General features: G+C 41.5%; 1 protein-coding gene across 2 annotated transcripts in view; it reads right to left on the minus strand.

The window, feature by feature from the left end:
- atr (ATR serine/threonine kinase) overlaps positions 1 to 26,471 on the minus strand; it is a 92,092-nt gene that overhangs the window by 18,304 nt on the left and 47,317 nt on the right. For both annotated transcript variants that reach the window (XM_070883656.1, XM_070883657.1), the window contains 15 exons: positions 26,371 to 26,464; positions 25,056 to 25,181; positions 24,537 to 24,743; positions 19,398 to 19,511; positions 17,577 to 17,692; positions 12,451 to 12,571; positions 11,610 to 11,747; positions 10,556 to 10,763; positions 8,435 to 8,613; positions 7,259 to 7,423; positions 5,671 to 5,762; positions 4,628 to 4,719; positions 3,441 to 3,618; positions 3,168 to 3,353; positions 2,188 to 2,347 (listed from right to left, as the gene is read on the minus strand). In XM_070883656.1, the coding sequence (XP_070739757.1) occupies positions 2,188 to 2,347; positions 3,168 to 3,353; positions 3,441 to 3,618; positions 4,628 to 4,719; positions 5,671 to 5,762; positions 7,259 to 7,423; positions 8,435 to 8,613; positions 10,556 to 10,763; positions 11,610 to 11,747; positions 12,451 to 12,571; positions 17,577 to 17,692; positions 19,398 to 19,511; positions 24,537 to 24,743; positions 25,056 to 25,181; positions 26,371 to 26,464 (2,176 nt within the window). The remainder of the gene's footprint in view (positions 1 to 2,187; positions 2,348 to 3,167; positions 3,354 to 3,440; positions 3,619 to 4,627; positions 4,720 to 5,670; positions 5,763 to 7,258; positions 7,424 to 8,434; positions 8,614 to 10,555; positions 10,764 to 11,609; positions 11,748 to 12,450; positions 12,572 to 17,576; positions 17,693 to 19,397; positions 19,512 to 24,536; positions 24,744 to 25,055; positions 25,182 to 26,370; positions 26,465 to 26,471) is intronic.

Genomic DNA, 26,471 nt, shown 5'->3' on the forward strand with positions numbered 1-26,471 from the left:
GACAGGACAAATCCTCATAGTAAGATTTTATAGCAAATCAGTTCTGGCTCAGTTTTGAAGATAGGGAGGGTTAACACCCAGCACTCCTTTAACATTGCACTTGATCTGAGATTATTAAAACAGTATGTGTAGATCGTTGTTAGATTATAAAAAAATGAAACAACTTCACAAAAAACAATTTTAAATAAATCAATCAATTTATAATGCAATAAATCACTCGCCCTAGCTGTAGGTAAGGATGAGCTGAAGTTTATGTGGGATGGGAGGCCAGGAGAGCAATGGAACAGTCAAGTCTGGATGCGGCAAAGGTATAAATGAGGGTTTCAACATTGATCGGTTGAGGTAGGTCCAAAAGTGGGTGATTTTAGGGATATAATTACATTTGTAATAGGCTTATTATTTTACACCAGTATGCTTGATTTTAGTTTATATCGTGTGTACAGAAGCTCCACCTTCCTACTTATTATCTGAGTCCTATTCTGGATTATCCTTAGACATTGGCCCCAAGTTTCGTGCCGCGGTGAAAACGGCGTACCTCGAGCTGGGCGCCTGTTTTCCGTGCCGAAAACTGCGCCTAAAAAAAAATCCGATATTCTGTCTGCTTGGCGCGCTCTTCGCAGCAGGGGGCGGAGCCTAACACTCGCGCCGATTTTCTAAGTAGCAGGGGGCGGGTACAATTTAAATTAGCCTTCGTGGTGCCGGCAACCCTGCACGTGCGCGTTGGAGCGTGCGCGCACGCGCAGTCTCACACAAACATTGGCACTCGACCATTTTAAAAAATACTGCAGAAAAAGTGAAGATTTGTTTCTTGGACCCCTGCAAAGGCTTGTAATTTAATTTTTTTTGATATTTCTGTGTGTGAGGGAGTGCTTTTAGCAGCACTGCTGAATAAATCACCTGCTGAAATCAGTGAGTTCAGCTTTTCACTGCTAAACTTGCAGAACCGGTGCTGCATTGGTGCATGCAAATTAAGGACTGTGTGTTTGGAGAAATAAGAGTGCCAATTCAACTTTGCAATAATATGTGGTGTTGACAATGCAGCACCCATTTTGCAAATTTAAATATAAAACTGTCGAAGTGGCTGCCTCTCCCTGTCCAAATGGCCTCAGTCTCCCTCACAGCTCGAAGGCTGCTGCTGTATCTTCGGCTGCCGGCCAGCCACTGACGGCGCTGATATCCTATGGCCGAATGGCCTCACGTCCGTCCGCTGCTGATTCTTTGGCTGCCGGCCAGCCACTGACGCCGCCCCTAAAGCGTGGCCGAATGGCCTCAAGAACCTTAATGAGCTGCGTGTGTCCTGCGTTGATTCTTCGGCTGCCGGCCAGCCACTGACACCGCTGCTATCTCATGGCCGAATGGTCTCACATCGGTCCGCTGATTCTTTGGCTGCCGGCCAGCCACTGACGCCGCTGATATCTCATGGCCGAATGGCCTCGGGTCCGTCCGGTGCTGCTTCTTCGCGGCCAGCCATGAAGAGAATGAAGGCCTGCCTCAAGCACTGCAGCTCAGCTCGAAGCTTGCTGCCGCTGCCGTCGAGACACTGACGCCACACCGCTGCCTGTCTCCAACATGAAAGGCCTGCCTGAAGCACTTTCACACAGGTAGGAACATGGTTTATTTAATCTTTTCTTTGCTTATAAATTTTTATTCAGGTTGGATTTATTTGTATAATATTTGTATAAGTATAACTAAGGATTGATTGTAGAATTTAATGACTTCCCTTCCCCCCTCTCCCCCCCACCTCGTTCCCTACGCCTAATTTGTAACCTACGCTTGATTTTCTAAAGTGTAGACAAGGTTTTTTCGAGCGTACAAAAATCTTCACTTACTCCATTCTAAGTTAGTTTGGAGTAAGTTTTCACTCACGAAACTTTGAAATCAGGTGCAAGTGGCCGGACACGCCCCCTTTTGAAAAAAAATTCTGTTCCAAAGTGAAACTGTTCTAACTGACTAGAACTGGAGCAAACTAAATGTGGAGAATTCCGATTTCTAAGATACTCCGTTCTACACCAGTTGCTCCTAAAAATCAGGAGCAAATCATGTGGAAACTTGGGGCCTAAGAGAGGTTACCGATATTTAGGGATTCCGTTGATACTCCAATCTGCTTTAGACAAGGTCGCCCCTTCCCTTTCCTTGCCCCCTGAAGCAAAGTTTGCAAATGGTGCTGTTTATTAAGCTTAAGCATACCTTGGACCAAAGCCACTTTGCTCTTTCTATGTAAAGCTCAGGCAATCTGGATTCTCCTGCATTTAAGAGGGCGTTGTATGCAGTCTGGTGGTGACCTGCTTTCCTGGCAACTCTGGCACTTTGTAACCAGCATTCTCCAACCAGCTCACTGTAGTCTTCCCTATTTACAATCACATAGATTAAAATCAGTTATCAATAATATTTAATACAAATCAAAAAAACTAATTTTGCTCTCTTTTAAAAAAAAACTCACCTCAATTTATTTTTCCTCAGTCCTGTATTAAAGCAAACTCTTTCCCATTCCTACATACCATTCCCTAACGAATAAACCAATTTCCAGGTCTCTGTTAATACCACTTAAGTTGGTTGAGATGTTCCAATAGTACCACAGGGACTTGTATTATAATAGTTCCTTGCCCACTGTGGGAGGCCTCGGCTTTGCTTAGTGTCACTCTCTAGAGCTATGCTGAAACTAAGCATACACCATGTACGAAAATCGCAACAAACCTGTATTTCTACCACTCTATGGTACAATGCATTATGTACATTACATTTGTATAAAGCTTATTAAATGCACACACAACTCCTTTACAATAATTGACTCAAATATAAATATTAGTTAGATCTCCAACTTGTAAAATACAACAATACAAGGTCCTCTGGCAACGGCTTTTGTGTGTCTTCCAATTGGAGAGTCAGTCATGTCCAGGAATACAGGTACAGCCGCAACATTTTTTCTAATGGTTTCTGTCGCATTTCACAGAATGAATTTATCACTTTTTAATGCAAAACCTGAAGTACTACTTAAAAAGAATGTAAGTAAACATTAGTAGATGCAAATGCAGTATTATTGTAATATGGAATGATCCAGACTTCGGACAGGTTTTCTTAACCTCGCACATTCCCACCAAAACTTAATTGCTCCATTTCTGGATTGATATTTCACTATCTAAAATTGTAAACAAAATATGTCAACATACGTTTTATTGACATTGAGCAATGCTCTGCGCAGTGCCAAGACTGGCTCCTTAGCCCGAAAGGAATTCTGCATCATTTCTAGACGAGCCTGCCCATTGAGAGGATGCTCATGTTCTGTATGATGGCTCCCAGGCTGCTGGTGAAGCAGTCCTTTGACACTGTGCTCCAGTTCACACAGCATATGCAGTCTGAGTAAAAGACAATATCTCCAAATTAATAATGCATTAATATGCTTGAAACAAAAATATCTGAAACGAAATCAATCCCAACAGTACCTGACAATATACTCATAGCCTCGCTGATAGGACCCTCGTTCAAAACTTGCTGCAGAGAGAGGCACAATCTGTTCTGCTCGGGTAATCTGCAACTGCTCATAGAAACCCTCTGTGTTGTTCTGTTTAGCAACGAGCAATAGCTGTCCAAGTCTCACACTCCAAGAGCAGGATTTCCGCTCTAAAAGGACAGTATTTATTAAAGCTGATCTTACGCAAGGCAATGGAAATATTTCAAATGAGGATTACTTAACTGAAAGCAACAGTTGTGACATGTACTGCACTATTAGAGGCTGCTTGCCATGCTTTTGCACTTTTGCTTTTGCACACTGCTATGTCTTTAGATCACATCCCTAATGTGCTAGGGAGTTATAGGAAGTTGCTTAGAACCCACAGCATTTTACACAACAGAGTTTCAATTTCAGCTGGGGGTGGTGGGGGGGGTGGGTTAGGAAAAAAAATAAGAGGACCAGAAAATGGCTAGAACATTTCTTACACAGCATTTAGATCAAAAATGCACAAATATTAGAATGAGATAGCATAGACAGAAATGTTCCTGAGAAACAGCAAGAAAAAAAATATTTTCAAATTAGAGAACACAAACATGGCCCAATGTATGTTCTGGATTCCAGGGTGTGTTTTAGTCATGTTGCAGAATGTTTAAAAGTACCAAAACACACTGCTATATAAAATAGTTATGGATGGAGAACATTTTATCATGTACAAGCAAATCGAAAAAGCAATTTTTGTCCTCGAAATCCAGCAGTAAAACATCTGGATTTCAAACGTTGGTCTTTAGATCACATCCCTAATGTGCTAGGGAGTTATAGGAAGTTGCTTAGAACCCACAGCATTTTACACAACAGAGTTTCAATTTCAGCTGGGGGTGGTGGGGGGGGGGAAGGGGGGGTTAGGAAAAAAAAATAAGAGGACGAGCCAAAGTTACACACATACTAGCACTGATAAAGACATGCTTGCTTATCCTCGTGGCCATGAAAAGGTGCATGACAATGTGAGCGGGAGAGATGAGGGGTTGAATGGACCTAAAGGTAGAACATTTCTTTGAAACAGCATTTCCAAAAGTGCCTCTCTTCCTACCTTGACATTGTGTTGGAATTCTAACATCCATTTATGATACTTTATTCATAGTCACTGTGTTCAGTCTAGTTTTATTTTGTCTCATTTATTACCTGTAGTCACATAATTCTGTAGTAAGTCCCAATGTGTTAGCTTCCATGCTGCCTCCACTCTGTACGTGTTTAATTCAGAGGTCCACTCAGGCCTGTGAATAACAACTAAATGTAATATATTCTCAGATGAAGTTAAGAAACATATAAACAGTAAGTATCTGTTGTTCACTGTACAGACTTTACAAGAAGTTAATGTGTTGTGCATTTAATAAAATCTCATGTAAATCTTACAAAAGTTAAAAAAACATTCTCCAGCTGCTAAGCTTTGCTCAGTTCAAAATTCCTTGCTTGCATTTCCTTTTATTTCAGTAAGACAAAAAATGACTAAAAATAAAACAAAACAATTTAAGGACACAATTATAAAATAAATCTTAGTTTATTTTTATTTATGGATTATGGGTATTCTTGTTGAAGGAAAGAAGAAGCAAGTTTGTATAAGGATTTGTAAACCAGAAATTGATTAAATGCTGCTCTCTCATCAACACTTAGCCAGGTAAGCAATGTAAAATTATACTTTCTTCCATTTGTCTAAGAGTGGCAATATGAATTGCATTTTATAATTTTATCTTAGACTGAAAAATAAAATATTTTTTTGTACAATTTTTAAAGTTATGATTTTAAAACCAAACTATAGATTCCTGAAGCTTCAAATAGAACATTATTTGCATTTCAATCAAACAAAATTAATTAGAAAATTAAAATACATTTATGGATGCATATACAGGTATATATTAAATCAACATACAATATACATTTAGTTTCAAGGAGCACTGGGTAATCAGTATTCTGATACCAAATCACATCCTCCACAATTTGTACCGTACAATATCCTATCCATAATTACATTTGTATAAGCCTGAGGTAACCAAGGGATGAGAGCATTACTTTCTCAGTGTTAGCCATATCTTCAAATTTATTGGGCGATCAACTGGACTTGATGGTCAGAAAATATATTAAAAATATGCAACCTATGAAATTATTTCAGCAATTTTAATTATTTGCAAAAGCAATGCATTTAAAAAGCCGAGTAAAATAGACAATACCTGCTTGCAAGCACTCCATTAACCTGAGTGATTACTGTGGACAACTGGCCAAGCCCAAGCATAGATTTCATCAATCCGTGATAGTGAATCATCTGATGTAAGACAAATGAAAGCCACTTTCAAACTGTCCCTTCCTACAACCATATACAAGTCTCATAAGCATTAATTAGGTTCCAATGATCACATATATATACCTCAAAAATGGAACAGATTAAAGTCACACATAAAGAGGCACTTTATCTTTATTATACTACCAATGTGAAGATGCTGGATACAGGCCAGGCACTTTCCCACAAAGGATGCAGAAGGGGTGGAAAAGAAAGTCATTGGATGAGTTACTGCTCACATCAGCAGTCCTCTAAGTATCTTGCTCAAAAAGACTGTTCCTCAGGTATGAGACCAGACAATAAGAACATAAGAAATAGGAGCAGTAGGAGGCCTTACGGCCCCTCGAGCCTGCTCCGCCATTCAATACAATCATGGCTGATCCGATCATGGGCTCAGGTTCCCTTCCCTGCCCGCTCCCCATAACCCCTTATTCCCTTATCGTTTAAGAAACTGTCTATCTCTGTCTTAAATTTATTCAATGTCCCAGCTTCCACAGTTCTCTGAGGCAGCGAATTCCAGATTCACAACCCTCTGGGAGAAGAAATTTCTTCTCATCTCAGTTTCAAATGGGCGGCCCCTTATTCTAAGATTTTGCCCTCTAGTTCTAGTCTCCCCTATCAGTGGAAACATCCACCTTGTCAAGACCCCTCATAATCTTATACATTTCGATAAGATGACCTCTCATTCTTCTGAATTCCAATGATTAGAGGCCCAACCTACTCAACCTTTCCTCATAAGACAACCCCCTCATCTCCGGAATCAACCTTGTGAACCTTCTCTGAACTGCCTACAAAGCAAGTATATCCTTTTGTAAATATAGAAACCAAAATTGCACGCAGTATTCCAGGTGTGGCCTCACCAATACCCTGTTTAGCTATAGCAAGACTTCCCTGCTTTTATACTCCATCCCCTTTGCTATAAAGGCCAAGATTCCATTGGCCTTCCTGATCACTTGCTGGACTTGCATACTAACCTTTTGTGTTTCTTGCACAAGTACCCCCGTTCCCGCTATACTGCAGTATTTTTCAAACTCTCTCTATTTAAATAATAACCTGCTCTTTGATTTTGAACGCTCACAGACTATTCAGCCACAAGAGAAAGGGAAATCACAGCCGAGCCAGATCCTGTCTTCACCTGTGATCCATCCATGTGCACCAACCAGCAGTACCAGTGGCTGGTTTATAACCCTACCTAGCTTGGAGAAACTGTAGCATCTTCACTGGTGCTCTGGCTGACATCAGCTAACTGAGTTGTGACAAGGGACTTTGACCTGCCTAGTTAGTATCGCTCAGTCCCATATCAGGCAGTGCATTAACCTACTGAGTTACGGGGACAAGCACAATCAATTTTCAATATAAAATTTGTAAAATAACATTAATCTTCACAAATCAATGTTTAAATGAAAATTCTGGTTTCAGTTTTGTATCAAACCATCAAGTGGGCCTCACAGCTTACATTAACTTATTTTGGATTGACTTACCTCATCAGGTTCCAACTGAATAGCCCGGTCATAGCAAGCTGTGGCATCTCTCAGCAGTCCACTGCTTTCATGTTCCAGAATTTGCTCCCTGAGAGATCGCTCTCCTTTACGGATTGCACTAACGCCAGCTACTCCATCTGGCTCATGCATTGCTGCATATAGCTTCTGTATTTGGAACAAGAAAATTGCCCTTAATGTCCAGCTGCATGTCTTTTTATTAACTTTACTGTTGTTGTTGCTCGTACACATCATCAAATATGAGATTAACCTTCACTACACACTACACCTGCTCGTTGAGAATCGTACAATAAATGGATGTCCTGTTTTGCATTAAACAGAAACCATTGATAACGTTATCACAATGCCCTATGGCGAGGAGTGAGTTATAAGAGGATTATAGTTTCTTAAAAGATAATGGGTTAGAAATTCGGATCTCAGCGATAATTGTACTTTTTTGCCCAAATTTCTTCAATTTGCGCAGCGGTAAAAATCAGCGTTGCATGAGGATTCGTGGCGCAAACTGCAAATTTTCTGCAACTTTACTCCGAGGCCGATACCGCTGCGAGTTGGGCCCAGGGATGGGGAGCGGCGGCGGGGGACAACACCAACAAATAAATTGCAAAAAAAAAAAAAATCACAAATCATTTATAAGACACTTATCTAGCGAATCTCTGCAGAAGAATTAAAAACTAAAAACTTTAACTTACCTGTTTTGCAGATCTTCATACTTACTGCTGATCCAAGGGCTGCAACACAGCTTTTTCCTTGGCATTTTTTTTCGTCCTAAATACAGGTGCGCTCAGAGCCAAATTTTTGACAAAAGCGATATTTCGAGCCTTGCATGGCAGCGTTCCTCTCTCCAGCAGTATTTGAAAAGCACCGCTGCAAGACTTCTCCGAACTTCCTGCCGTTCGCCAAAAACGACGAAATATCGCTAAAAAACTGGTCGCAAGGTTGCCGAGTTTTTAGCCCAATATACCATAAACAATGTTCTATCAGAGATCATAGTACCTCACTGTACACAGAGTGCTGGATCATACATTATATTATTTTTGTTGATCATAAGTTTAGAAGAGATTTCTTTGAAGCTCTGATATTTAATGAAATAGTCGTATTTCTAGATTGCTCAATGACTGATCACTTTGGACATTTCGATTACTTATCTACTCCTGTGACCTGCAAAAATCCAAGGTGCTGCTGAATATTCTCTTTCTTTTCCGTGATGAAGGACTCAAAGTGCATCACTGCTCGAGTATAAGCCTTGGATCGAAAAGAAGCGACAGCAAGAGCATCCTGGGGTATAAGGTCCAGAAACGAGGTGACGTTTTTATACTCCTTGTACTCGGAGCTGGAAACTGCAACAAAACAAAAACAGCCCCTTGGTAGGCAACTGCATTTTATTGTAATAGTATTTTGTACACAAGAGAAAATAGTATACAGCATGCCTCCAATGTCATTTCCACAGAATTTGAATGAAGAACTTGCACGTCCTTCAATCAACTTCACTGCAAGAGTCAATTTGTTTTTATTAGCATACATTGATCAATAGTGAGATTACCCAAGTCTACGTTCATTAACGTCGATCTTCATGATGAAACAATAGCTGTTCTGATGCCACACCAGAGTCCTTACGACATCATTAATTTCCCATCAGTGTTGCATGATTAAAAAAAATCTTGTTCCTACCCACTCCTGTCCTTCCCAAGGCAAGAGACATATAATATAATGTACCAGTTAGCTAATTGGATCAAGTGACTGAAATTTCATAAGCAATTTGATGCAGAATTGAGCATGCTCAGTAGCAGGAAGAACATTGCTGGTACTAGCCACTGAATTTAACTAACATTCAAGAGTGTTAGAATATAACATTGATTAATGGCAACTCTTGGCACTTTCACAGCTATACTTTAAACTAATTCCAGCCAAAGATTTAAAAAGTGAAAGTATAAACCTGTGCAAAACAGTCAGCTCTCAACAAGGAAGCTACAAAAGAGATTCATTGTAGTGTGAAGCTTATTTAATTATTATAATAGGATCTTTATCTCATTGAGAGTTTGGGAACAAATTAGTTATTATTTTTGAGAGGAACCAGGGCTAAAAATTCATGGTCTTACTACCGGCCGTTGCCACCCGATTCGGGGGGGAAAAAATGGCAGCGGCCACACTTTTGCTCACTGCCAGTGGGTTCCGCCGCGGTCGCCATTTTTGTCAGGTCGGCAGCGCTGCCCGTTGCCTGCACTCGCCGTAAGTATTGTAATGAGTTGGCATGTGACGTCAATCGGCGTTCAACGCCGAATTGACGCCCGCTCATCCATTTTGGATATCGCCGCTCCTCTTGCCGCCCTCTCTAAAGCATGCCCTTGCATGCAGCCGCTAAAAGTGCTTCAGCAGCATTAACAGCCATGAGGACACTTCCACTGTCAAATGTAAGACAGCCAGGAATTGACAGATTTTAGACAAAGTTAGAAGCGGACAAGTGGAAAAGAGCTCAGATGGATGCGGAACTTTAAATGCCTCCTTTGCCAAGGTTCTTCTTTTATACTTTTGTTTTTTGCCCATTAGTGGGAGAGGGCTTGCATTTTCTGGCGGCTTTTCAAGAGACCTGCAGTGTTTGTGGGTCAGTAAATCACTGGGTGAAACCTTGTGGAACAAGCTTTTAGTTCAGAACGGCACACCTGGACAAAACTGCAAATCCCTCGGCGGATTCCCAACAAATAAAAAAAAATTCCTAAAGAGCATCGGATTGTCGATAATTCCATTGCAACTTTTGAAAATCATCTCTGATAAGATTTCTTTTATCTTTATGATAGCATCACCAGAACGTTACCCCCTCGCAAATCTGGACAACCGCTTAAGATTTTAAGGAATTCTAATTAATTTATTCAAAATTCCATAACTAATTATTTATCAAATAATTATTTTGTGTCAAGTATGCAAGACCCACTAAAAGCTGGCAAGATTACTGCACTTAAATCATTCGCATGTATCCATTTTTTTTTTACTGCATATTTTGGATTTTTTGAAGCAGTTTTATTTCCTCACTGCTTTTTTGTCATGTGGGCATCAACAGCCAGAAAGCTCCATTCAAAGTTGATGCACAACGACAAAGTAATTAGAATATAATTATTGCAAGTTAATGAAGTAAGGTGGAATTGTTTATCAGCAACAATCATTATAAATCATAATTTTTCTTTTAAATGGGTAGTCGCAGTTTTCATTTTGAAATAGCCACCAACATGTCTCATACAGGTAGGTATATCTTTTGAGTAACCATCAGAAGTACTTTTAGAGACTCACCATTAGGGCCTCCTCTGTCCTTGCTGGATCTACCTGCACTTTTCTCAGAGCTAAGAGCCTGTAATTTGTGCCTGGACCACTGTGCAAGATGATCCAACATAGAGAAAACAGTCTGTGTACTCAACTGACTCAAGTCTGATGCACTGTCCTGCAACCTCCTGTCCCAGGCCTCGTCATGCTTTAGGACAGCCATTATCTCTGAATATACCTGCAGAAGAAATAAAAAGGTTTCTTCACAAGAACCATTTACAGTCCCTTTGCAGCTAAATTCAACCAAGGGTTTAATCAGATTGAGGCTAAACTCAATATTGCCGATTTGTTTTTTTGTGCTCAGTATTTTAACTCTGAAACTGCCAACAGGTGCATAAAATATCAGAGTTTCTCACTGTACAGTTTCATAAATTTCTATCTTGCATGCCATGTTAAACAACTATTCAGTAATACTGTACAACTGCAGCAATATTTGAAGCAGCTTTATTTTGTAATATTAACGCTCCAGGATAAAAACAAACACTTAAAACATCATTTTAATTACAATACATTTTTAAACAATTCAACTTTATTCATCCTAGTTTTATTGTTCATCTAATTGTCTTTGTTTTTGAAGACCGTAAAACTTTTTATTTTATTCTTTTTGCAATATCCTACCCCATCTTTTCCTACCCATTTCCTCCAAGTTAAGATTTGAAATATATTGTGTATGTACTGTTGTATTTATGTAATGCACTTACGTTTTTTCCCAGCCAATCAAAAATCTGGACATTGAAAGGTGGTGACCTGGTCCAGATCAAATTTCTCTGCATTTTATACACTACAACAAGGAGGAGACTGCTGAAGGAGTACACTTCAGGGTATCTCCCAGAGAATGACCTATCTTTCCTTTGAAATCAAATAATGTTTGATAAGAACTATCTTTTCTTTCTCTTCTCAACATAGTACCAGCTGACTAATATACAATGTTTTACTGGTATGGTTCTTGTGAAAAACAAAACAAGGCTGGGATCATCTGTGAATATTATATTAACCATATTCCTTATAGTTACTGGCTTCTTACTTCACGTTGATCCTCTTCATTACACCCAAGCAAAACGTAGACTAGAATATGAGGTAGCAGATAGATCGTCACTTTAAAGTCATGTTTCATAATAAAACTGCAACAGTCAAAGACTTTTCTGGCTAGCTCATGTCGAACCTGAAAGAACATACAAGAGAATATTTACCTAAACAAGTATCAAACCTGCAGCTGAATGTACTGAAATTTAAAAAAAAAGACAATTTCTGGAACTAACTTCAGATAATCTTTATGGGCTCTTTCTACAAGTTCAAGTTTGAATCATTAATTTATTAAGTCACTTAACAGTTATTACAGATAAACAGCTCGCCATGCATGTTTAAACTTTAAAATGGGTTGCAGTGTGCTGCTATCAAACACACAAGATGCGGGGGTGGGGGAAGGCGGGGGGGTCGGGGGAGGAGGTCATAGACGACAACAGGAACATTTTCTAAACTCAGCGCTCTTTTTCCATCCAAACCATGCCTGGTCAGTCATTAATCCCGTAATGATTCCATAGTTTAAGGATGTTACCTCACAGGCTGGTTGAAGACTTTATGCCCCTACTGGAACAAATCATGTTAATTTTGATAGTAACACCATCTTTTGATGTTATGCAAGACAAGAGTGAATGTACAGAACATGAAAGGATGGCCCTGACATTTACATTCTGTTGGAACTTCTCTGTATTTTAATTCAGCAACATTAAAGGCTGTAGCATCTACATTTGCATAAAATATTATGTGAGCGAATGGCATAGTGTTATAAATGAGTCCTATATGTCGATCTAAATGACAAGCAAGATAAATGCCTTGTCTTACTCCAATCTAATCATTATGCTCACCTTGGTTGTAAGGTATCCTGCCCACGTTGCTGACCACTCTGCAAAATTTCTGTCATGTTTACTAAGATAAAATGGCTTCTTAATGCTGACCCAATTGCAAGTCTTCTGAGAACTTTTATACCTTTGAGAGAAAAACAATTGCCTTTTGTTTAAATATATTAACTAAAACATAAGTATCTCAATATCTGTAAAACTCATCATCATCATCATACGCAGTCCCTCGGAATCGAGGAAGACTTGCTTCCGCTCCTAAAGTGAGTCCTTTGGTGGCTGAACAGTCCAATGCGAGAGCCAAAGACCTTGTCACAGGTGGGACAGACATTCATCGGGGGAAGGGCGGGGAACTGATTTGCCGCACGCTCGTTCCGCTGCCTGCGCCTGACCACTTCATGCTCGCGGCGTTGAGATTTGAAGGTGCAGAAGGGAGGGATTCAAATTCCTGGAGCATTGGAACCGGTTCTGGCGGAGGTGGGACCAGTACAAACCGGACAGTCTGCAGCTGGGCAGGACCGCAACCAATGTCCTCGGGGGAGTGTTTGCCAGTGCTGTTTGGGAGGAGTTAGACTAATATGGCAGGGAGATGGGAACGTATGCAGGGAGACAGCGGGAAATAAAATGGAGACAGAAGCAAAAGCTAGAAAGGAGAATAGTAAAAGTGGAGGACAGAGAAACCTAAGGCAAAAAACAAAAAGGGCCAATTTACAGCAAAATTCTAAAGGGTCAAAGTGTGTTAAAAAGACAAGCCTGATGTCTCTGTGCCTCAATGCGAGGAGTATTCGGAATAAGGTGGATGAATTAACTGCGCAGATAGCATTTAACGGATACGATGTGATTGGCATCATGGAGACATGGCTCCAGGGTGACCAAGGCTGGGTACTCAACATACAAGGGTATTCAGCATTTAGGAACGACAGACAGAAATGAAAAGGAGGCGGGGTGGCGTTGCTGGTTAAAGAGGAAATTAATGCAATTGTAAGGAAGGACATCAGCTTGGATGATGTGGAATCGGTCTGGGTGGAGCTACGGAATACCAAAGGGCAGAAAACACTCGTGGGAGTTGTGTACAGGCCACCAACTAGTAGTTGTGAGGTTGGGGACAGCATCAAACAAGAAATAAGGAATGTGTGCAATAAAGGTACAGCAGTTATCATGGGCGACTTTAATCTACATATTGATTGGGCTAACCTAACTGGCAGCAATGCGGTGGAGGAGGATTTCCTGGAGTTTATTAGGGATGGTTTTCTAGACCAATTTGTCGAGGAACCAACCAGAGAGCTGGCCATCCTAGACTGGGTGATGTGTAATGAGAAGGGACTAATTAGCAATCTTGTTGTGCGAGGTCCCTTGGGGAAGAGTGACCATAATATGGTAGAATTCCTTATTGAGATGGAGAGTGACAAAGTTAATTCAGAAACTAGGGTCCTGAACTTAAGGAAAGGTAACTTTGATGGTATGAGGCGCGAATTGGCTAGATTAGACTGGCAAATGATACTTAAAGGATCGACGGTGGATAGGCAATGGCAAACCTTTAACGAGGATATGGACGAACTTCAGCAATTGTACATCCCTGTCTGGAGTAAAAATAAAATGGGGAAGATGGCTCAACCGTGGCTAACAAGGGAAATTAAAGATAGTGTAAAATCCAAGGAAGAGGCATATAAATTGGCCAGAAAAAGCAGCAAACCTGAGGACTGGGAGAAATTTAGAATTCAGCAGAGGAGGACAAAGGGTTTAATTAGGAGGGGGAAAATAGAGTATGAGAGGAAGCTTGCTGGAAACATAAAAACTGACTTCTATAGATATGTGAAGAGAAAAAGATTAGTGAAGACAAACTTGGGTCCCTTGCAGTCAGATTCAGGTGAATTTATAATGGGCAACAAAGAAATGGCAGACCAATTAAACAAATACTTTGGTTCTGTCTTCACGAAGGAAGACACAAATAACCTTCCAGAAGTACTAGGGGACTGAGAGTCTTGTGAGAAGGAGGAACTGAAGGAAATCCTTATTAGGCGGGAAATTGTGTGAGGGAAATTGATGGGATTGAAGGCCGATAAATCCCCGGGGCCTGATTGTCTGCATCCCAGAGTACTTAAGGAAGTGGCCCGAGAAATAATGGATGCATTAGTGATCATTTTCCAACCGTCTATCAGTTCCGATAGACTGGAGGGTAGCTAATGTAACACCACTTTTTAAAAAAGGAGGGAGAGAGAAAATAGGGAATTATAGACTGGTTAGCCTGACATCAGTAGTGGGAAAAATGTTGGAATCAATTATTAAAGATGAAATAACAGCGCATTTGGAAAGCAGTGACAGGATCGGTCCAAGTCAACATGGATTTATGAAAGCGAAATCATGCTTGACAAATCTTCTGGAATTTTTTGAGGATGTAACTAGTAGAGTGGACAAGGGAGAACCAGTGGATGTGATGTATTTGGACTTTCAAAAGGCTTTTGACAAGCTCCCACACAAGAGATCGGTGTGCAAAATTAAAGCACATGGTATTGGGGGTAATGTACTGATGTGGATAGAGAACTGGTTGGCAGACCGGAAGCAGAGAGTCGGGATAAACAGGTCCTTTTCAGAATGGCAGGCAGTGACCAGTGGGGTGCCGCAGAGCTCAGTGCTGGGACCCCAGCTATTTACATTATACATTAATGATTTGGATGAAGGAATTGAGTGTAGTATCTCCAAGTTTGCAGAGGACACTAGACAGAACCAAAGTATTTGTTCAATTGGTCTGCCATTTCTTTGTTGCCCATTATAAATTCACCTGAATCTGACTGCAAGGGACCTACGTTTGTCTTCACTAATCTTTTTCTCTTCATATATCTATAGAAGTCAGTTTTTATGTTTCCAGCAAGCTTCCTCTCATACTCTATTTTCCCCCTCATAATTAAACCCTTTGTCCTCCTCTGCTGAATTCTAAATTTCTCCCAGTCCTCAGGTTTGCTGCTTTTTCTGGCCAATTTATATGCCTCTTCCTTGGATTTAACACTATCTTTAATTTCCCTTGTTAGCCACGGTTTATTTTTACTCCAGACAGGGATGTACAATTGTTGAAGTTCATCCATGTGATCTTTAAATGTTTGCCATTGCCTATCCACTGTCAACCCGTTAAGTATCATTTGCCAGGATCCTTACAGGAGGGCGGGTATTACTATGGCCCTGTAGACCATGAGCTTGGTGGTAGGTTTGAGGACTTGATCTTCGAACACTCTTTTCCTCAGGTGGCCAAAGGCTGCACTGGAGGCTGTGCTGAATCTCCACATCAATGTCTGCCTTTGTTGATAAAAGGCTCCTATATATTAATTCTCAATCAAAACCTTACTGTGAAACCTTTTCAGAAGACACACAATTTATTTTATTACTTAAAACACTTAATTGATTAGTTACGTTTTTTTTTAAATGGGTCTTGGCTGCATCCAGTGAGCAAAAAAATGGATTGCTCACAAAGACAGAGGAAACGTATCACACAGTAAGTAAACTCGAGCCACAGACTAACTTCACCTGGTGGCTACCTATAAATTCACATCAACAGAAGCCTGGAAACAAGTTGCCTCAGCACCAACTAGTGCCACACATTCTGGAGTGGTCTGTTGAAGCTGAAGAAATTCTAGGTATGAATGAATGGCTACCAAGATGAAAGGGCAAAAAGAAATGGATCAGAAACCAATCATAGAAACATAGAAAATAGGTGCAGGAGTAGGCCATTTGGCCCTTCGAGCCTGCACCACCATTCAATAAGATCATAGCTGATCATTCCCTCAATACCTCTTTCTTGCTTTCTCTCCATACCCCTTGATCCCCTTAGCCATAAGGGCCAAATCTAACTCCCTCTTGAATATATCCAATGAACTGGCATCAACAACTCTCTGTGGCAGGGAACTCCACAGGTTAACAACTCTGAGTGAAGAAGTTTCTCCTCATCCCAGTCCTAAATGGCCTACCCCTTATCCTAAGACTATGTCCCCTGGTTCTGGACCTCCCCAACATCGGGAACCGTCTTCCCGCATCTAACCTATCCAGTCCCGTCAGAATCTTATATGTTTCTATGAGATCCCTCTCATCCTTCTAAACTCCAGTGAATAAAGGCCCAGTTGATCCAGTCTCTCCTCATATGACAGTCCAGCCATCCCTGGAATTAGTCTGGTGAACCCCCTCAACAGCAAGAACGTCCTCCCTCAGATTAGGAGACCAAAACCGAACACAATATTCCTGGCGAGGCCTCACTAAGGCCCTGTACAACCGCAGTAAGACCTCCCCGCTCCCACACTCAAATCACCTAGCTATGAAGGCCAACACACCATTTGCCCTCTTCACTGCCTGTTGCATCCGCATGCCAACCTTCGATGGAAAACAAGCAACCTGGAGTGGAGGCCTGATTTTTAGTTCACTTGTATTTCATGAGCTGACTATAGCCTTTCTTTTCACAAATGAAACAGCAGTTTGAATTCAAAACCTGATTGTGCATTTTTTTTTATTGCTCAGCTGTTTCTGCGCCACCCCCCCCTCCCCGCCCGCCATTTAGTCTCAATTGTGACGGTGAATGACAGAGCAGCAATATCACAGAGCACAGATATTTCATTCAAGTGAAAGTATATATTCCATTCAAATGAAATGGACATTCACCTTTGGATTCCACCAATATCTACACGTATAAAAATTAACTTAGCAACTGTCATTGGGTCACAACAACTGGCCTCAGCATTTCCAGCGGGTTTCAAAAAGAAAATAATACCTTTACAGTATTTACATTTTATCATACTTGCAGTGAAATTTATTTTAAAAGGTATTGAACTACAATGCTAAACAAACATTCTAGAATACTGAATGTATTGCAAAGTATTTTTGAAATAGCCCAATGTGCATGCAATTCTATTCTTTCAAAAACTATTCCAGAATCACAACTGGCTGGTGAAAAGAATAATCTAGAATTCTCAGGAGAAGGAAAAAAAAAACGAGATTAATTTATGGAGCTCAGTTTGCTTTAGAATCACATCTGTATGGTGAGGTTCTTTCCCACCTGTGCAGGGTGAGCTACCATGTTGAACAACTGCAATAGCGAACAAAATACTCCTTCAGTTCAGCCAAATTGTTTGGGAAAGTGCCAAGAGAATATTACAGACCTGGTGTTTAGGTGAGGTTCCAGGATTTCTTGCACATGTTCTGGGAAGCTCCTCCATAACCGGCGTCCTGGACAATCAGTCTTCCCTTCTTTACATTTGTATATCTGTAGCAGTTCCTGAAAGTTCAATTTTATTAACCTTTAGCAAAATGTTGCAACACTTAAGCCACATGACCAAAATCTATGAAATGTTAAAGTAATTCCGTACTAAGCAAAGTACTTATATTTCCACCAGCTTGAGTTTCTGAGAGCTATTATTTGATCATATTGGTACCAGCTGAGATGACAATTACAGTTCCCAGTTGGTCCACTTCCCTCCTCCTCAGTTTGTATTAACTCTACTTTGTCCCTTCTGTAACATCATTTCTGAAAGTAATTGGTTAATTCCCACTTATCCCATCTTTCGCATGAGATGTTAAACCAAGGCACCGTCTACTCTCTAGGGTAGATGTAAAGGATCCATGGAACTATTTCAAAGAAGAGCAGCGGAGTTATCCTGTGTCCTGGCCAATATTTATCCCTCAATCAACATCAGTGAAACAAATTATCTGGTCATTATCACGTTGTTATTTGTGGGAACTTGCTGTGCGCAAATTGGCTGCTATGTTTCCCACATTACAACAGTGACTACACTTCAAATAGTACTTCATTGGCTGTAAGGCACTTTGGGACATCCGGTGGTCATGAAAGGTGCTATATAAATGCAAGTCTTTCAAGTCTTTCTTTTCACTGAAACAAAAGTAACTCTTAATGCAATTGACCTTAAGAGAAATACCTTTTGATGGGATCCGTCTGCAATATCTGCAAAGTGGCATCTTCTCTTGCAAAATGTAACTCTAACATTGGTCACATTCAAGCATCCAACTGGAGAAATGCCAATCTCAAATTTCAGAAAGTCCAACAAATTATATTGAGTCACGTACCTCAACTCCAAGTCACTTACAGCAACTCTGTTCCAAATCACCAACTAGATGCCAGTTTCTAGTAACAAGGAAATCCAGCCAATTTTATTTAATATCGTTTATTTGGATCCGTGAATGCTGAGTTAGTAAAAGCAGCGTGTAGCTGAACCACATAAAGCAGACTTTCCCAGGTTTGATCAGCAGGCAGTATATTTGCCTCAGCTCCTATGATATATCCAATTAATCCTGTAAGTTTGTAGTTTAGAAGGAGGCCATTCGACCCATCACATCTGTGCTAGCTGTTTGCCCTCCCCTTAGCCCAGTGTCTTGGTGTACCACTTACATGCAGAAAATTGCATGTATGGGGATACCAGGAGAGAACTTGGCTGTGATGCTACCCTCTCAGCAGTTAAATGCCACCACTAACACTCCCTCACCTTATGCAAAATACCAATGGTGATGGCCACTTTTGGAGCTATACTCTACTAGGAGTCAATGTCTTTGGAAGAGAGGGGGGCCTGGGAAATGCACATACTGTACCACCAATTTGTCTGTTACAAACCAATTGCAATTTTAAGTTTAAATTCTGTACTTTTTTGCTAGCTAAGACAATTCTTGTTAGCCAAGGACGACAAAGTAAAGGCTGAAGCATTCTCTTTTCTGACACCATAGATATACCATCTTATCTAGTAAACACAGCTGGTAGTAAGCCATAAAAGTCCATTCACTCCTAATCACAAACTGTGTTTTTGATTGTTTATGTTATAATTTATATTTCTTCGCTCCTGCTTAGTTTGACCCTTTTGTAAAATCATTTCTGAAAGTAGTTGGTTAATTTTCTCTCTAAAATAATCTGGGTTGTTATTATTCAACACAAACCTCTCTCCCAAGTCTGCACATAAAAGCAGCTGCTCCCATACCTGAATGGCATAAGCAGCTGAGTCCTGAGCTCGAACATTATCTGCATAAGCAAGGAAGGCTCTTGTCAACTCGATCAGCAAATGGTGGGCAAAACTGGGATCCTCCACACCAGCCTGTTGTAGGAATCATCACAAAACAACAAGTACATTAACTGCAAGTTATACTTCAACATGTTATCACTCCAATTCATTCTATGGGAATTCAGTTCATTTTGAACAAAATCGTAAACATGAGTCACTGTAATTTTTTTTAAGAATTCAAAGCAGCTAAAGACTCTCCACCTAGGAGTCATACCTAGCACAAAGGAAGATAGTTGTCGTGGCCAGACGTCAATCATCACAGCCCCAGGACATCACTGCAGGAGTTCCTCAGGGTAGTGGCCTAGGCCCAAACATCCTCAGCTACTTCATCAATGACCTTCCCTCCATCATAAGGTCAGAAGTGGGGATGTTTGCTGATGATTGCACAGTGTTCAGTGCCATTTGTATCTCCTCAGATAATGAAGCTGTCCGTGCCCCCATGCAGCAAGACCTGGACGACATTCAGGCTTGGGCTGATAAGTGGCAAGTAACATTCTCACCACACAAGTGCCAGGCAATGACCATCTTCAACAAGCGAGAGTCTAACCACCACCCAATGACATTCAATGGCATTACCATCGCTAAATCTCCCAACATCAACATCCTGGGGGTCATCATTGACCAGAAATTTAACTGGACCAGCCACATAAATACTGTGACAACAAGAGCAGGTCAGAGGCTGGGTATTCTGCGGCGAGTGTCTCACCTCCTGACTCCCCAAAGCCTTTCAACCATCTACAAGGCACAAGTCAGGAGTGTGATGGAATACTCTCCACTTGCCTGGATGAATGCAGCTCCAACAACACTCGAGACTCTCCACACCATCCAGGACAAAGCAGCCCCCTTGGTTGGCCCCCCATCCACCACCTTCAACATTCATTCCCTACACCACCGGCGCACCGTGGCTGCAGTGTGCACCTTCTACAAGTTGCAATGCAGCAACTCACCAAGGCTTCTTTGGCAGCACCTCCCAAACCCGTGACCTCTACCACCTAGATGGATAAGGGCAGCAGGCACATGGGAACACCATCACCTTCAAGTTCCCCTCCAAGTTAACTATCACCGTTCTTTCATCATTGCTGGGTCACAATCCTGGAATTCCCTCCCCAACAGCACTGTGGGAGTACCTTCATCACATGACGGTTCAAGGCGGCGGTTCACCACCACCGTTTTTCAGATGAGACGTTAAACCGAGGCCCCGTCTGCCCTCTCAGGTGGACGTAAAAGATCCCATAGCACTATTTCGAAGAAGAGCAGGGGAGTTAGCCCCGGTGCCTTGGCCAATATTTATCCCTCAATCAACATAACAAAAACAGATTATCTGGTCATTATCACATAGTTGCTTGTGGGAGCTTGCTGGGCGCAAATAGGTTGCTGCATTTCCCACACTGCAACAGTGACCACACTCCAAAAGTACTTCACTGGCTGTAAAGCACTTCGAGACATCTGGTGGTCGTGAAAGTCTTTGTCTTTCTTTCTCAAGGGCAATTAGGGATGGGCGATAAATGCTGGCCTTGCCAGCGCCGCCGGCATCCCATGAAAGAATTTTTAAAATGCCTCATAAATGAATAGTGCCCTTTGAAAGTAGAGTAAGTTTATATTACTAGGTAGTCCCTCGTGACGAGGATGACGCTTTTCACATCAAAAAAAAGATGGGCTCACAGGTGTTACAATGAGTTACATCTTAAAGGGTGGAAGATGCCTGTACGTGGATTATTTTAACGTGTGGTGACCGTTGCACACCAGCCACCACAGTAAGTTTATCCTCTATCATCGAACTACAGTACGCGGACGACGCTTGCTTCTGCGCACAGAGGCCGAACTCCAAGCCATCGTCCACACCTTCACCGAGGCATACGGAAGCAAGGGCCTTACACTGAACATCCGTAAGACAAATGTCCCCCACCCCACAGTCATCAAAATTCACAGCACGGCCTTGGACAACGTGGACCATTTTCCATACCTCGGGTGCCTACTATCAGCAAGGTCCAACACCGCCTCCAGTGTGCCAGCGCAGCCTTCGGTCACCTGAGGAATAGTGTGTTTGAAGACCAGGCCCTCAAATCTGGCACCAAGCTTATGGTCTACAGGGCAATAGTGATACCCACCCTCCTGTATGGCTCAGAGACATGGACCATATACAGCAGACATCTCAAAGCGCTGGAGAAGTACCACCAATGCTGCCTTCGCAAGATCCTGCAAATCCACTGGGAGGATAGACGCACTGTCAGTGTTCTTGCTTAGGCCAACATCCCCAGCATCGAAGCACCGACCATGCTCGACCAGCTCCGTTGGGCAGGCCACATCGTCCGCATGCCCGACACGAGACTCCCAAAGCAAGCGCTCTACTCGGAACTCCTACACGGCAAGCGAGCCCCAGGTGGGCAGAGGAAACGTTTCAAGGACACCCTCAAAGCCTCCCTGATAAAGTGCAACATCCCCACCGGCACCTGGGAGTCCCTGGCACAAGACTGGCCAAAATGGAGGAAGAGCATCCGGGCGGGCACTGAGCACCTAGAGTCTTGTCGCCGAGAGCATGCAGAAATCAAGCGGAAGGAGCGTGCGGCAAACCAGACTCCCCACCCTTTCCTTTAACCACTCTCTGTCCCATGTAATTGGACTGTACAGTCACCTGAGAACTCACTTTTGGAGTGGAAGCAAGTCTTCCTTGATTTCGAGGGACTGCCTATGATGATGAAGTTACCATTTTCTATTATTTTCTAGCCCTCATCTCATGCCTCTCATTCACACGCCTTGAGACATTCCTCAACTAAAAAAAAAATCAGTTTTAAGCTTCTGCTAATACTGTTCCGGAACAGGTTACCAGAAAATGCAAACAACTAACTCATTCTAAATAGAATCATAGAATGATACAGCACAGGAGGCCATTCTGCCCATCACGCCTGTGCTGGCATTGTAGGAGCTATCCCATTCGTCCCACACCCCTGCTCTGTCTCCATAGCCCTGTAAACATTTATCTCATTCCCTTTTTAAAGTTACTTGTGAATCTGCTTCCACCACACTTTCAGGCAGCGTATTACAAATCACAACAACCATTGTGTTAAAAATAATTTCATCATGTCACCTTTAGTTCTTTTGTCTATCACCTCAAAAATCTGTGTCCTATGGTTACCAACCCTTCTGCCACTGGAAACAGTTTCTCTTTATTTACTCTATTAAAACTGTTCATGATTTTAAACACCTCTCTTAAATCTCCTCTTAACCTTCCCTGCTCCAAGGAGAACAACCCCAGCTTCTCGAGTCTCTCCACATAACTGAAGTTCCTCATCCCTGGTACCATTCTAGTAAATCTCTTCTGTACCCTCTCTTAAGGTATTGACATTCTTTGTAAAGTGTGATGCCGGAATTGAACACAATACTCCAGCTGAGGCCTAACCAGTGTTTGATAAAGTTTAGCATAACTTGCTTGCGTGTGTACTCTATGCCTCTATTTATAAAGCCAAGGATCCCATGTTTTTTTTTTAAAACAGCCTTCTCAACTTTCCCTGCCACCTTCAAAGATTTGAGTACATATACCCCATGCCTCTCTGTTCCTGCACCCCTTTAAAATTGTACCATTTAGTTTATCTTGCCTCTTCTCATTCTTCCGGCCAAAATGTATCATTTCACACTTCTCTGCCACGTGTTTTGCGCATTTTACCAGTCTGTTTATGTCCTCCTGAAGTCTGTTACTATCCTTCTCAATGTTTATTACATTTCAAAGTTTTGTGTCAACTGCAAACTGTGAAATTATGCCCTGTACACTCAAGTCCAGGTCTGGATGATTCTCTGAATCATCCCCTGCCCTCTTCCTGTTGATTATCACCAGCACCAGACCCACACCAATATTTGTTGTTGAAGTTTTTCAATGCGTGCTGTTTACTATAAACTAAATGGTACAATTTTAAAGGGGAGCAGGAACAGAGAGACATGGGTTATATGTACTCAAATCTTTGAAGGTGGCAGGGAAAGTTGAGAAGGCTGTTAAAAAAACATGGGATCCTTGGCTTTATAAATAGAGGCATAGAGTACACACGCAAGCAAGTTATGCTAAACTTTATCAAACACTGGTTAGGCCTCAGCTGGAGTATTGTGTTCAATTCCGGCATCACACTTTACAAAGAATGTCAATACCTTAAGAGAGGGTACAGAAGAGATTTACTAGAATGGTACCAGGGATGAGGAACTTCAGTTATGCAGAGAGACTCGAGAAGCTGGGGTTCTTCACTTTTCAGCTACTCACAGACCCTCAGTCATTTAAAAAATTGACTGCCAACCAAAAAGTCACAGGCCTTGAGCCACACCTCATTTCAATTAATTGCCTCAGACATTCCATTTCTGGAAATGAGAACCTGTTTCAAACATGCCTCCTGCAAGTCAATATGCTGCAATATTAACGCTGGCCAAGTCGGAGACAGATGGCACCGAAAGGACTACTCCTGCCTTCACCAGCCTTCCCTATGGCAGTGCAATTACTACAGAGAACAGGCAGAAATGTGTTCCAGCAAAAAAACTGGAGAGAAGTAAAATAGAAGTGAAAGGGAGGGTAGAAAGAAGATAGGAGAGGATAGAAAAAGTAATGGAGAAGAAACAACAAATAATGACAAAATGCACCCGCAGAAGTCTCCTACAGACTAATTCTGGGTTTATTTATTTCAGCAGTACAGCAGTCTAGGAAGCGAGAGAAAACAGACACTGTTGGTTGGGGGAGGAGGAAGAGGAAAGCAGAGAGGAGGAAGAGAGGAGAGAGAAAAAAAAGAAAAAGAGCATGTGTGAGGGGAGAGGGTGCAGGAAAAGACAGAGGAGATCAATCTCTCACTCGCCTGCAAGCAGGAGGTACAGTTGCAATCGGGTTTTAGCAGCACCTTCTGACTTACCATGAGCAACTGGGAAGTGATCCATTTAAAACTTAAGTATTACTGTGGGTGTTTCTGTATAGTCCTAAGCTGTAGTGCAACATGCATGAGTCAGTGCTTACACTCTGATTCCATAAGTCGTGGAATCTTACAATAAATGTTCTAGGTCAGAGATGAAGATCCAATTCAAATGATTTCTTACCACAAATGTAGAACTTTTCCCCTCTGTGTTACTGGTCATGAGGTCCAATCGGCCAGGATCGATTGCTCCCAACTCACCAAGGCACTCTCCACACAGAAGTCTAGCTTGTGCGTTTGCATCTTGGCAACCCTTCAGAAGCACCATCACCAACTGAGAGATAATTGGCTCAACGGTCTCACTGTCTGTGGCAAGTTTTACCAATTGTTCCTAAAAATATATCATATATGGATCGAATGACAATTTTCCTACTTTAACATGGTCTTCAACTGTAATGAATTTTCCTTTCTGTTAAAGCTTCACCCTTTCTATAAAAACAATGCTAAGGAACCATATAAACATATTAGAAACTTTGTTTTCTTTTGTTGAAGGTGCTAAAATGGTATATCATAACTTGCAGCACATATCACAATTCCAGTAGTAAGTTCCTCTGTCACAATTAATATTGAATTTATCACATGCAGTTTTTTTCCAACAGACTATACATTCAAGTCTTAGAGGCTTTAGTATTAAATTGTATACCTGTTTCTTGTACAAAGTATCCTTCAAACTGGTTAGTGCATGTATATGAACATCTACATTCTCATGCTGAACAGCTCGCATAGACAGCTGCAGTTCAGTTTGTAAATCTGTGCTTTTAGAAGTCTCCTGTAAAACAGGATGCACAAGGTAAATAGTAGTGTGACGAATGATAGCACCACAAAACTAAAGAAATCAGGAGAAAGATCTTTCCAATCTGTTACTGAAGTTGCTGAAGGAGTATTTCTAGATTTGTGTAAAACTGTTGTGGAGTATTAAAAATATAACACTCACACGAAAGATCTTTAATAGAGAAAATAGTTTTTTATTAAAACCTGATTAATCAAGGGAGATCCGGCCTCATCAGTACCGTTACTGAGTGCTCTCAACGTCGATCTCATGGGACAAGCTACGCAGTTACATTTTTATACAGTTCAAATAAAGTCAAAATCGTGGAACTACGCGGGGAAGTGTTCCATTGGTTATTTGCCACCAGTCCCCGCCCACCCACTACTATTACATTGGTTAATACAGGTTACAGGCAATATCATTGGTTACAGTAATTTCTAATTGGTACATCACTGTTGCTACCGGAAAAAAACCCCTCTCCTATAGGTTATGTGTTACTTTTCTGTAAACGTGTTCCCATACTAGCTTTCAGGCTGTAACCTTGGCAGACCACCTGTCTGTACGCATTTCAAAGAGGTCTTGTGTCTGTTATCTCGCGTAACTGGAACATAGTGGTCTCATCTCATTATTTTTGTGAGCTGTCTACATAAATGTTGTCTCCTCAGAGAATTTCTCTGACCTTCTATGTTTTAACCTAATGGCTGGGATGTGGGATTCAGCTATTCTACCATGAACGCACTTAAACCTTTCTCTACCGTTCTTACTTTATTTTAATTACACCGAATTAGTTTACCCCTAATTAAGGTTTTTCGCTCTTACAAAAACAAAGTTTAATTCACAAATAGTCTGGTTCACTGATGGATTCCCAGTGGTTAGCAGCAAAGAGTGGGGGGGGGTGGGGGGGCGGGCAGTAGCAAAAGCCAGACAACACCAAGTGAGGAGAGACCAATCCTGTGTCTGGCTGTACTGATTTGTGACGTTCTAAGGACCATTTGGTGCTTTGAGATTAGACCTTGGACCCATATGTTTGCGTGAGTGCAGATCAGGATTCCTCGTGATCAAATAGCCTGGTGACCTGAACTTTCACACTCAATCCTCTTACTTCTTCATCCCCATACCAATTAGCTAAACCATTTTTAGTGAAATTTCAATCAGATCAGTTGCTAGCACACTAAAGTAAAAGGCTCACCTTTCTGTAATCTTGCAGCACCTTCTGGATCTCAGTAAAATCAGGGTGTTCTGGCAAAAAGTAAATCTCATGGAGAAAATCTTTTACTTCAGCTCTGAAAT

This window comes from Pristiophorus japonicus, chromosome 6 (assembly GCF_044704955.1).
Source record: "Pristiophorus japonicus isolate sPriJap1 chromosome 6, sPriJap1.hap1, whole genome shotgun sequence".
NCBI classification, from domain to species: Eukaryota; Metazoa; Chordata; class Chondrichthyes; family Pristiophoridae; genus Pristiophorus; species Pristiophorus japonicus.